Here is a 13,545-nt window from a genome sequence, read left to right as displayed (position 1 = left end):
AAATCCTACTTAATGTGTTCGTGGTTTTGGTCTCACGACCTCGAGTAACAACTCACCTGCAGAAATTTGATGATCTTACAAGCAGCGTTACCAGCATACCAAACTACAGTTGCTCGCCACACGATGTCAGTGAGAACACTTATGAGCCCAACGGATAAATCTGTAAGTATGTAAGGACATCAGTCAATTGGCAATTCTTATTCCTACTTCAATCACATGCACTAACATTTTAACATTCTACACTTACTTTAAGAATAATTTTCTCCGTTTATAAAGCCGTAATTAATTATTGGTTCATTTAACGACGCCCCTTTAAGTTCGTAAATTATGATATCGAACGTTGTGATGAATTGGAGAATTTTTTTTACAGACGCTGAGTAAAAACAAGATATATTCTCAGTTAGGACATAATGTCCCCGGACCAAGATTTAAACCCGGAACCTTGATTTAGGTAGAAATACTGAAGACGTCTGAGTGATACATCAGGTTCTAACGGAGTCGAAAATGAAAGTAGCTGTCTTCTGGGTTGTTGCGCCGTGTAGTCTGACCTCCGAAACGTCGGCCAGAATACACGACGTAACAACCAAGAAGATATCTATTCCTGTAGAAGTCTGTTCAATTGAATAATTTAGCAACTGGGTTTCATAATATCGACTTTATTGATAGCTGTGTTTTAAACATATTGCAACTTCAATATTTTAAGTGACTTCGTTCATAGGGATAAACATTCATACGTTAACACGACAGTCATCAACTCCCGCTAACGTCGAAAAGTTAGATCATTCAAGTTCTAGAAATTTATTTTTATTACCGAATTTCTTCTAAGGCTTCAACGAGAATTAACAGCCTCTGTTCCAAACTTCTGAAGTTCCGTTCACCAAGACTAATGTTATCTTTACTTGCAAGCAAGCTCTTTTCAGTTGTTAACACTTCTCTGGAAAGACGATAACATAATCGTTTGTTTCAACAAATTCTTCAGCTTAATTTCATTTAATGAGAATGGGATGGGTTAAAGTATTTCTCAAGTAAAGTTTAATTAATCCCCTATAGTTGACGTATAGATGAAATATTCAAGGTGATAGTTCAGAACCGAAGAGTAGAAATTATGGCTCGTGTGATAAAATTTATGGCTGTGAAAATAAAGTTTGGAAAGAGTTATGGAAGGAAATGACTTTTCATTCGATCTGAATTACTTTCAGTCTTCTACGAAGACACATTCCAGTCTTACTTATAGTCCGTTTGTAAGATAATCCCCACGGCGGTACCGCTAAGCGAGTACAAAGAGTTATATCTGTTTCAGAAAACTGCTGAATGCGAGAATCGTGTGCGACAAGAGACCTCAAGTTGAATAACATCATTCACGCAGAAAGAAAGATTCGAATTTACGATAGAGAGAGCAGAGAACGAAATAATTAATTTATATTTATTTATTTATTTAGTGTTCTGTCTGACGACAGGTCCATATGAACAGGATCCTTCCATCCTTTTCTCGGACTGGGACCTGTTCATATACGTTCTTGGCAGATGATCCAGAATTGGTTTGCCATTGCCTTCTTCTGTGTGTGAATGGAGTAATTGTTGGGATGCCACGGAGGAAAACTCCGTGTTGCCTAGACCACGGCCTTGCCCAACACAAGTTATAAATTCGGGCACCGCCGGGAATCGAACCCGAGACCCCCCAGGATTACAAGGCCAGCGTTCTAACCGCTAGACCACCGTGGCTTCTAATTTATATTACAAGTTATTATTATAGGCTACAAATCTTAACAAACCCTGTAAAAAATAATTACACTGAATTTTTATTGCTGTAATTTGATACTGTACGAAATTATTATTTAATTTTGAATTGTTTAATTTTTTAAACATTTTATTCTAGACAACATCTCGATGATAAATTTATTATTAACGGGTTCAAATGAAAAACTGCCATTTCATCATAGACTCTGTTGGTACTCGTATGCCTACAAGGCAAATGCAGAATATTTTGACATTTTCAACAAATCCAGTGTCTCATCTGAGAAATTCCCTCGATGTGAAAAACTTCTTACAGTGATTATTTAGTCAGTTGTCACTTGCTAATGTTTAATGTTATCACTTATGTGACTATAGGCCTACATTTTTTCAGAAACACCATGTCGTCTTGAAATAACACACTAAAGTATCTAAAATTCAGAAGACATTATTTGCTTAAGAAATATTTATAAGGACCTATAAATCTGAACAAGATACATATATAACAGAGTAGAAGTATTGACATTTTAATAACTTGTTTCTATTTAATTGAAACAAAACAATCAATTTGTGTAATAACCTGTGCAATTACAGTTGACAGACTGAAGTGTAAAGGTAATTTTAGATATTGATTGTGACCTTTAAAACCTAATTGAAAATATAGCTTAAGTGTAGGGGTACCTGTCATACGCTGTCGTGTTATACGAAGCTAAACAAAATTGCTTCAAAATAAAATTGTACAGGGAACACAAAATTCAATGATATTTTTAAAATATATTTGGCGATGCTGTGCTGATTTCGCAGTTTCTTAATTATGGTTTGTTTAACAACGTCGTCAATAGCTCAGGTCCCATTGCGTAGAAAGCTAGGATGATTAATGACTTGGAAGATAGCGGTGGCTTAATTCAAGAAAATATCTCGATATTTGTCTGGAGGGACTGAGGAAAGTCACAGAAGCCTGAGCCAGATTAGTCAGTATCCCGGCAGAGATTTGAGCCCGGAATATTCAGAATATGAAGCAGGAGTGCTAACTACTCAATTGTGAAATTAGGTAATTTTTTTATAATGGATCAAATGATGACGAAAAATGATTCTGTCTACTGTGCTGTTTACATCTGCAGAAACACACAAAAATTTCAAAGGAACTATAGTCAAGAGGCTATGGCAAGTTTCGTACAGAATGCATTGTACCTAACCTAACCTAACCTAACCCAACCTAACTTAACCTAAACTAACCTAACCCAACCTAACCTAACCTAACCCAACCTAACCTAACTTAACCTAAACTAACTTAACCTAACCTAACCTAAACCAACCTAACCTAACCTAACCTAACCTAAACCAACCTAACCTAACCTAACCCAACCTAACCTAAATCACATGAGAGTAATGAAAGTTACTGAAAAGTAAAAATAAATTAGCCACCAGTTTTGGAATGATCAAAAGTTTATTTTAAAATTGTATATATATATAATTTATTTAATTATTATTTGCTATGACTTAAATTACTACTTATCAAATCATTATCTGTTTATAACTTAAAATATAAACTATTTGACACATTATTATTTGTTCGTGACTTGAAACATAAATTATATTCACTTCTATTCTACGAACAAAATTATCTTGGTGTAGACTTGTAATCATTTTAGACATGTGCCTATAATTATCTTAAATACGGGTCTATATTTACCTTAGATGAAGGTCTATAATTATATCACGCCTTATACATAAATATCCCAGTGAATTATTATGTTCAACTATTCAATGATACACAAAGTTACCTATTGTCTTGTGCCCGTTAGTTTTAACCTTAATTTATTTCATCGGATAATATTAAAATGGATATTGAAGAAATATGATGTGGGGAGGTTTCTTCCGGTTCTAGTAAACACAGTAATGAAATATAAGTTTCAAATAAAAGGCGAAAATTTCTTTGACTATATGATCGAGTATTAAAGTTTAACTTTTCAAGGACTGTGCTCAATGTAGTCAGGTGTATTATTACGTAGTAATTGACCGACTTTTGTGAACAGTGGTATGAAACCACGTCATGAAGATATCCTGATAATAAAACATTACATCTCGTTGTTTTCAAATTACCGTGATGGTCATTGAAACATAACATGGCAATCGCACGCTTGGACGATGGATAAAATATCATAACAGCATTTCATTTTAAATTTACATGATACGAACACACGTAGTGTTCGACTTAATACCATTACCATTAGGCCAAATACGAGTGGTATTATCCCATCATTCGGAATTCTGAAATTTATAATTTAAATTGTCTGCGTTTACATGGAGGATTTAAGTTTTCATTAAAATTTATCACAAACACATTGAAGTGTTGAAGGATAACATATTTTCTTTCATGTTTTCAAGACATAATATTCAGATCAGAAGTAGTTTCGGTTTCCGTTCGAGAAATTTTGGTAATATTGAAATCGTTAAGAAATTAGCCCTCCTTTGAAAATTTCAGCCTTTCAGTTGCTCAAGTCAAGCTCATAATTACGTAAAAGAGAGCTCTGAAGTTTACCCCTACGAAAATTTCAGTTTATACACGAACTCTAGGCATTTTCTTTCACGAACGAATCTGTGGTGAAATTATATTTCACACTCCGGAAAATCCTTTCTCTATAAAACTCCTATGAAAATTTTCTGCGTTCAAACTGCCTGCCACTTTCATTCTCTTTAAATTCAATCTGTTATATTTCTGTCACGTACCGTCGCCATTGTTAGTGTAGTCGTCTAGACTCATAAATTATACAGAATAACTCTGCTTTGACGCAATATTAAAATTTGTGAACTCATAAAATGAATTTGTTTACTGTTACACGGAAAGTTTACCTCCTTATGGTTAGATTACCTATGTAAACTAAGATAGTGTAATGGCGTCATATTGTGAATATTATATCAATTATTTATTTTAATCCGTCTGATCACAATATAATTTTATTTTATTTTAAATAAAATTATATTGTGATCAGACGGATTAAAATAAATAATTGCTATGTAAACTAACCATCACACCTGAAGTTAGCTGTATTCTAGGATATTGTCCCCTGGCGATGGAGGCAGCAAGTACCTCCGAAACGTCGGTAAACTTCTACCAGACGAACCTGCACTTCAATCCAGAAGATAGTCATGTCCGTACTCAACGCTGTGAGAACTTCAAATACCACTTATTCCGGGCCATTTTTTTTATGAGATATTGGAATAAAACGATTAAAAATTTGAAGACTAATAGTTATGTATAAACGCATTACAGAAATATTATTACAAATACAGAATGAATAACACTATGCCCAATATTTGTTTAAATCTTGTCAGTCTAATCACAATAAAATTCCTATTAAAAATATTAAAATATTACCATAATTAACATTTAAATATTTAAAATATATTAAATGATATTCTCTATCGAAATTTTCGAATTTACATTAGAACATCACTTTTTTACACGACATGTTTCAGTTCTATAAGTACCATCTTCAGGTGTATAAATTTATATAAACTTAAATATATTTTCTTAAATGCAACTTTTTTCTAAATAAGAGTTAGTCACATTCGATTTACCAGTTTTTTATATAGAACGGGTACATTCTTTATCAATGTTAAATACTGCTAATTAAACTGAATAACAAAGAGTGATATAGAGAAGAACAAGACATTTATATAATAATTATAAATCCATAATTTTCGCAGTTAACACAGACATCGATAATGTTAATAAGTAGTCTTACTCTGATGAAGGTTAAACTGAACGTACTTAACCTAAAAATACGTTTCACAATATCCTTAATTAATTATTATTTTTAAATTTCCTGAAGACAACAATTTTAACTTTCTGGGATACTACGCTGATAATTACTACAATAAATGATGACTGAATGTTTACAAATATTGTTCATAAACTTACCAAATAATTAATTCTGTAATTTTAAAGCGCATTGCGTTTCCTGAATTAAATAAATTATGATGGTTTAAAATACTGAGAAATATAAACGTTTTATTTCAAGACATTGAAATAGGTAAAGTTTTTAAACAGAAGGAAGTGAGTGACAAATAATATTTTACTGATACATAAATAAACTTGAAGAAATTGTACCAAACAGTTTTTAGTAAAGAGGGCTGAGTGCGAGAATAACCCAACAGCCATGAATTTGATAGCGAGAGAATTAGTGACGAAAGGATTACGTAATTTTTCATACAATGACGACATATTGCGGACTGCCAATATTGTCCCAAAATGTTTGATTTCTATATTGGAGAAAAAAAACTATATTCTATATATTTAAATTTAAGGGACGTTAAATCAGTGTCTACATAAATACAAATGTAATATTTAGAACATAAATAATTAGGCGTGCAAAATGAAAATGATTTACAAACACAAATACGTCTATTTAAGTAAAATTTCTAGCTTAACTACGAATTCATACAGAGTATCTCATCAGATCTGCTTGGTTTCTACGTATATTGAACAAAAACACAACAAATTAAATATTTAGTAGAATTAAGGTGTCTGTCCTCTGGGTTGAAACGCCGTGCAGTCTCATAGAATTTTACCAACGTTACAGAGGTCCTTGCTGCCTCCATCATCAAGGCAAAGAGTGTCATTATATTTAATGATATTCGTTGTTTATATATTCCAGATTGAGAGAATCTGACTCGGAATTCTTTGAGTATTCAACTGTGCAGTCACTAGTCTGCCGCGGCTGTTTCAAACACAAAACATACCCCGGGCAATAGACAACGTCGAACATTTGATGCAGACAACTGTACCTGAAAGTCTGCTAATTTCAAAGCAAGCAAGAACAACCTGAATTCTAAAATTAATTAAGTAGATTGACATTTATTATTTTCAAATAATTCTGGTAAACAGGAAATAATTTACGAACTAATTCAAATGATGCCAAGACATTCACTTCCTGTTAACTAAATGTTTTGAACCCGTAAAGATACGATTAGCGAAAGTAATATCTTTTACGAAGTTATTTCATTCAGATATTTGTTTACCGAATTCATAACTTTATTACTTTCAACTTCGTATCATATCAGTCATTCTGTCATGTGATATACACTGAAGTAGAGTTAACTTATTTCCATATTAGACCAGCATTTCCTTTGACACATCTAATTCGGACAAATAAATCACATACTCCACATTCGTAACTTTGTACTTAAAATGTGTTATTTATATAGAGCGATTTATATGCTGTGCAGAAACTTGTTACCGTCACAGAATACATATCTTCAGAGTTACGAATGCGAGACTTCGTTTCGTCCTATTGGGGGAAAAATAGATGTTAGGGTGTAGCGTTAGAGGATTTCGTGGCGGTGAAAATTTATATCTACGCCTTACTAGCTTATTGCGACTCGTTAAATTTGATATGAATGAATCATTTTGTATTGAACAGTAGTACAATTTATTGCATCATTATCTCTGCAAATAGTAATGAAAATATAACATTTATAAAATGTCCTAACAAAGTAAATTAATTGTTTATTTTAACCGTCTAATCACAATAAAATATTTTATTAAATATTAAAATATCAAAATATTATTACTATAATTAACATTTAATATTTAAAATATTAAAATATTATTACTATAATTAACATTTAATATTTAAAATATTTAAAATATATTAAAATGATGCTCTTTCTATCGAATGTTCGATTTATAATTAGAGCATCATCTTTTTCACGACATGTTTCGGTTTTCAATGAACCATCTTCAGGTGTTTAATCGATATAAATTTAAATGTAATATTCTAAATGCAATCCTTCGTCAGATGTCCATTAAATATCAGTTATCCTCTTCTAGATCAATTGTACTTTGTTATCACATTCAATGTTGTTTCGTAAATGTATATCGCGTATAGCGTGATCTTGCGTGAGTGAAATGTTTGTAGTGGTTTTTTATAATCGGTCTGTAAATTAAATAATAATATTATAAAGACTAAATAAATATTAAGAGATAGAAAACAAAATAATATATTGAGAAATTTTAATTTAAAAATTTAATCGAACATTTCGATAGAAAGAGCATCATTTTAATATATTTTAAATATTAAATGTGAATTATAGTAATAATATTTTAATATTTTAAATATTAAATGTTAATTATAGTAATAATATTTTGATATTTTAATATTTAATAACATATTTTATTGTGATTAGACGGTTAAAATAAACAATTATAATCATCACAATATGACGCAACATTATCATCTCAAAGTAAATTAAACATAAAATCTTCTTAACGGCGACTAAGGTCAGACTCCATCCAAACACGGGTTGCATCAGACCCCATTACAGACATAATCATAAACTAGCTTGCATTTCTTGCTACCAGAGTCTTCACCGTCAATTTTCCCGTGTCACTTGAATGACGCACTCGTACAGGTTAAACGTGACAGACATTTTCAAAATGTTTCCGGAGAAGTTCAGAAGCTACATACCAGTTTTTCGGAGAAATAAGTTGCCTCCATCTTCAGGAGGGAGTTTAAAGCTGAAGATTGAAGCAGAATTCTTCACCGAAACGTAGGCTTGTAGAGTGTATAGGGAGGCGACACGCTAACACATGTAACCGAAATACGTGAATATAAGCGGCCCCTTGAAAGACCTAGTCATTGATGGAAATATATTGCGGGTGTACGAGCCCATAAGGCGATGTTCGCTCACGCCAGAGCGAGAAAGTCTACTGACTGATTCTAAAGAAATGTAATTGTTTGCATTGGATTGAACTGGCTAAATATTAGGAATCAGTGTCGGGATATAAAATCCTGTGTTAAAAATTCGTGGAATTTATTGAAAGTCTCAAGAAGGGCTCTGCCCCGTAGAGGTGAAATAACTCACTCCATTAAGGCTTTGACCGGGATGTTCTTTTGTTAAATCTTATGTGGTACCGCCTGATTCGACTTCTAATGGTTAAGTGAAGTGTTTACTTCGCGGTACGGTCTGGATTCGTAAATATTATGAAGACGAGCTTCGGCTTCAAAGGGTTAACCAGCTGATTTTCGTAATGGTGAGGTGTAGTGTTTTCTTCGCGGTACGGACTGAATTCATAAATAATATTTAGACGATCTTCGGCTTCGAAGGGTTAAACAAAGCCATTTTCGTGAAGCTGGTCACAAAATTCCCGTTTATTTAAGGATCCGGTAAGTTCACTATCGCGGTCATAAACAGTCTACCGCCGTTCTCTGCTCTCACACACGTTAATCCAGTCCACACTCTCCCTTGCCTTATTTCTTTTAGATACACTTTAATATTATTTTCAAATCTACTTCTAGTAATTCCACGTTTTCTTTAAAATTCGTAATCTCACGTTTCTGTTCGGAGAAAACCGTCCCATGCGCTCGCTTCTTTACGGTGAGTTCATAAATAACGCGACTAACCCCCTAAGTAGGAGGACCACCTCTTATCGGCTTTCCGCTACGATAATTTAATATACTCGCGGCTACAGTCCATATCTAGAAGTCGCATTCTTTACTCTCAGCCTGAGAACGATTATCATCGCGGTAAAAAGTGAAACACTCATATAATTTACAAGAAAAAGTCAAAGAATTGGTTCATTTTTCGGGTTATCTTTAAGGACATCAGTGACAGAATATCTTAATTATGGCAGAAACCACTTATATTCATAATGCTGATATTATTTAAACATATTTCACACAAAGACATATTTTTGAGTTTATATTTCTTGTAACAACAGTTCGTCAATTCTAGTTGATATTATATTCAGTTACCCTGCTTCAAATAAGTTAAATACATTCGAATTAAAAAGGATCAAATTATTATCAATAAACATTATAATACCGATACTACACGTGTTTCGGATTTTCTCCTGGTGGCTGTTTTAAAGGGGATGTTGCGTGATTGTGGGCGCAAAAAATCAATCTGACAATTATTTTTTTGTTTTTTTCAGTTTTGGATTTATTGTGTAAATACATATTCATTGCGTCTGAAACAACTCCCAAGGCTTAAGTCTCATTTTCGAAAACATTTTCCCCTTTACTTCTGGAAAAATTCATCACATTACCATGAACAGTAATTTACAAGCTAGTAGCATTTTAATAGATTCAAAATTATTTATGTATTTTTGTGTAAGAATTATATGAGATGGTAAAGTTGCGTCATATTGTGATATAATAAATATATATTATTTAAATCTTGTCCGTCTAATCACAATAAATTCTTATTAAATATTAAAATATTACAATAATTAACATTTAAAATATTAAATGATGTTCTTTATCGAAATATTCGATTTACATTAGACCATCAGTGAAAAATAATGGTCTAATGTAAATCGAATATTTCGATAAAGAACATCATTTAATATTTTAAATATTTTAAATGTTAATTATTGTAATATTTTAATATTTAATAAGAATTTATTGTGATTAGACGGACAAGATTTAAATAATATATAAGAATTATATGTAAAAATACTGAACACAGTTAAAAATGTAACGAAATAATTGTATGCTTTCATCAGCTTGAGAAAATATCAATGTCTTAAGAGACTGGGTATCTGAATGCTTACAGCATTTTGTAGAAAGTTTATGAACAGTTCCTCAGAAAAAATTATATTGAAACAACCTACATAGAAAGTAAAATTTCCTTGTAAGGAATTATGAATAATGGCGAAAACCTCAATATCTTAACCTGATATAAAGGCCAAGTACAAATGTAATCGCAGTCCACAGTGCTTACGAACAATCCGTGTCCTTGACCGAAATGTTTGTTGAAAGGACTTTCGTGTGCTCGTATTTTACGCTCGGGAAAATAACTGAACTCTACAGGACCTAAATTAAATTAGCCGCAGTAACCATGGATACACACATTTAAGTATCTTAGACTTTTATACACTTTCTTCTTACAGACGGAAACATGTCACTGTTGAGCCAATTGCATAACTTGTGTATCTGTTTAACTTTATATACGAATTTAATCCATAATTGTTGGTATTACCGATTATCGTAAATGTGTCCATATTTTAATATTCAATTAAATTATTCAATTCAATTAATTTATTTACGTGTTTGCCAACAGCAAGAAGCCAATAACAGGCAAACACTGATAATACATACAATAATAGTGAAATAATAATGGATAATAGTAAACAAACGGATTAACTAAACTCATACATGTACAGTATTAAATGTAACTGCCAAGTACAGGCAAACCCAAAATAGAAACAATATTAACACAGAGCAAAACAAATGAAGAAATATAATTAAAAACAAATAATCCACCTAGGGAACACTAATATAAATGTAAAACTTTAAATAATATAAAAACATAACGAAGCTAGATCATCTATCAAGACAACCTATCTAGATCATTTCCCTTATTGAGAAGGTGCCCTCAAGGGAGACAATGTTTATGCGAAATACGTCCAAAGATTTACATACGTCATTTGCAGTGATGACGCACCTCGCTGAAGGACTATGCCTTAGTGCACTGCTCACACTAAAAGTAGAAAATTCTCTTATTTGCCTCGCCGGCACACGTAAACCAACAGCGTCCATAATGGAATGACAATTTATTTTGTCCTTGAAAACATTAACAAGAAATAACGCAACGAGATGTCGTCGTCTGGAATAAAGTGTTCTGAAATTTAAAGTAGATCAAATCAATTCATATTTGCGTGGGATATTAAACTGAAAAAATCGGTAATTGCACAAACTGGCAAATTTTCTTTGAATATTTTCTAATTTATTAGAATCTGTCTGTGTAAGATTATTCCAAACGACCGAGGCATACTCAAGCTTTGACCTAATTAAAGCATTATATAAAACAACAAGGCTGTCTAAAGAGGAAAAATTATAAGTAATAAAACGAATAAGCCCTAAGGTCCTTAGTGCCTGGGAATGAACACAATTTACATGACAGTGAAAATACAGTTTACTGTCTAACAAAACACCAAGATCATTTATACAATTAGTACGCAAGATTAAAAAGTCACTAACAATGTAATTAAAATGGATACTGTTGGTTTTACGTGTGAACGATATAATTTTGGTTTTATCAATGTTAAGTTCCATATTATTATCATTACACCACTCATGTACGGAATGGATATCTGCTTGAAGAGCTCTGCAGTCATCCACAGATTTAATATCACGATATAGTTTCAAATCATCAGCAAATAAGAGAAATTTTGAATACTTAATTTTGTCGCAAAGGTCGTTAATAAAAATATTAAATAAGAGAGGTCCCAAGGAAATATGAAATAGAATATAATGTACTAGTGCCCACTCCAACTAATATTAACTATAATATCCCACGCCCAGAACGTTTATAATAGATAAACGTATCTGGTCTGTTGGTCATAGTTGTTCGGTCTAAAATTGCTGTTATACCCCAGCTTAGACAACAGAATTGTTTTCCATAACGCAACGATGGTTCTATTTATATGTCAGCTTTGTTTCATTTATTTAATAATCATCATTTTCTGTAGTTAAGCCACCCGGATATGCCTCCCAATATAATCAACCTTTCATTATGGCTATTGTTATTATACTGTAAATTAAGCTATGTATTTTTTGGTATCGTGTTAATACTCGTGCAATGTTAAGTTAACAAAATTCTTGTAAACGTACAGTATTTAAACTTAGATTACGAAAATGTAAAATGGTTATACCTTCATAATCCCCGAATCATAAAAAATTCGCCAATTGCATATTAAAAATGTAAGTGACTTTATTCAAAATACATAAAATGAAAATACCCTGACGAGTTCAAGCCCATTTGCTTGTTTCAAATCCGAGTCACCCTACCAGTACAAAAGTATTATTGGTTGTCAACTCGAAACGCTGTTTGGAAAATGCAATTTTCGTTTCGGTGAAATATGACCTCTGTTGTAGACTACGTGAGAAATTGTGATTTTTACGGAAAAAATGTAAGCCTATGTTACAAAATATAGACGTACTTAAAATCTCAAATTTTGCTTAAAATATTTTATTATGTGGTTAACAGGCCATTTAACATAATATAATAATAATAATAAAAATAGATAGAACCATTCCAAATAACAAAGCAGATATTATAATCCGAAAGAAAAATGGAACTTGTCTCTTAATTTATGTAGCAATACCAACTGACAGAAATATAATTAAGGAGGATTCGAAGAATTTCTTGAAATACATGGACCTTCTCATTGAAGTATAATGGATGTGGAAAGTGAAGGCAGAAGTTCCCAATAATTATAAGAGCAAATGAAACTGTATCCAAGTCACTCAGAAAATATTTGGCCAACATCCTGGGCGAACACGACATCAGGGAACTTCAGAAAACTGCCATTTTAGGATCTTCATACATCATTCGAAAGACGATGTCGTAAAATATGTAGCCATCTCTAAGAATAAAACTATATGTAACACCCATTAAAAACAAAATGTATTTCGGAAATAGCTGCTGAAGTATGTACCTCAGTGGTAAGGTTATTCTCGAGTACATAGAAGTAAATACACTATAAAATGGTAAATAGATGGAATAATAATAATAATTATTATTATTATTTTGACAGATTTATATTAACGGATTTGTGTCCATAGAATATTGGTATACATTTTTCTGGTGAGTTTAAAAAAATATTAAACTACATGTAAGTTTAAATATAAACAGCAGTATGCATTAGACTTTTATTGAAATTATATTTGAATATTACACAGAATTTAGTCGAATCTTTGAGGGAATGAAACACTTGGGAGACCTAATCGTAAATGGGAGATAATATTAAAATTAATCTTAAATAGACACGGTTTGATAGTGTAGACTGGATTAATCGCTCTC

General features: G+C 32.0%; 1 protein-coding gene across 3 annotated transcripts in view; it reads right to left on the bottom strand.

The window, feature by feature from the left end:
- The window catches only part of LOC110831394 (cardioacceleratory peptide receptor), a 223,239-nt gene that overhangs the window by 21,228 nt on the left and 188,466 nt on the right, over positions 1-13,545 (bottom strand). For all 3 annotated transcript variants that reach the window (XM_022067322.2, XM_022067324.2, XM_022067321.2), the window contains one exon: positions 57-160. In XM_022067322.2, coding sequence (XP_021923014.1) covers positions 57-160 — 104 coding nt within the window. The remainder of the gene's footprint in view (positions 1-56; positions 161-13,545) is intronic.

The sequence above is a fragment of the Zootermopsis nevadensis genome, unplaced genomic scaffold (assembly GCF_977971745.1).
Source record: "Zootermopsis nevadensis isolate Lab colony 2312 unplaced genomic scaffold, Znev_1.0 Znev_ptg000011l, whole genome shotgun sequence".
Classification (NCBI taxonomy): Eukaryota; Metazoa; Arthropoda; class Insecta; order Blattodea; family Termopsidae; genus Zootermopsis; species Zootermopsis nevadensis.
This window is presented reverse-complemented; position numbering and strand designations above follow the sequence as displayed.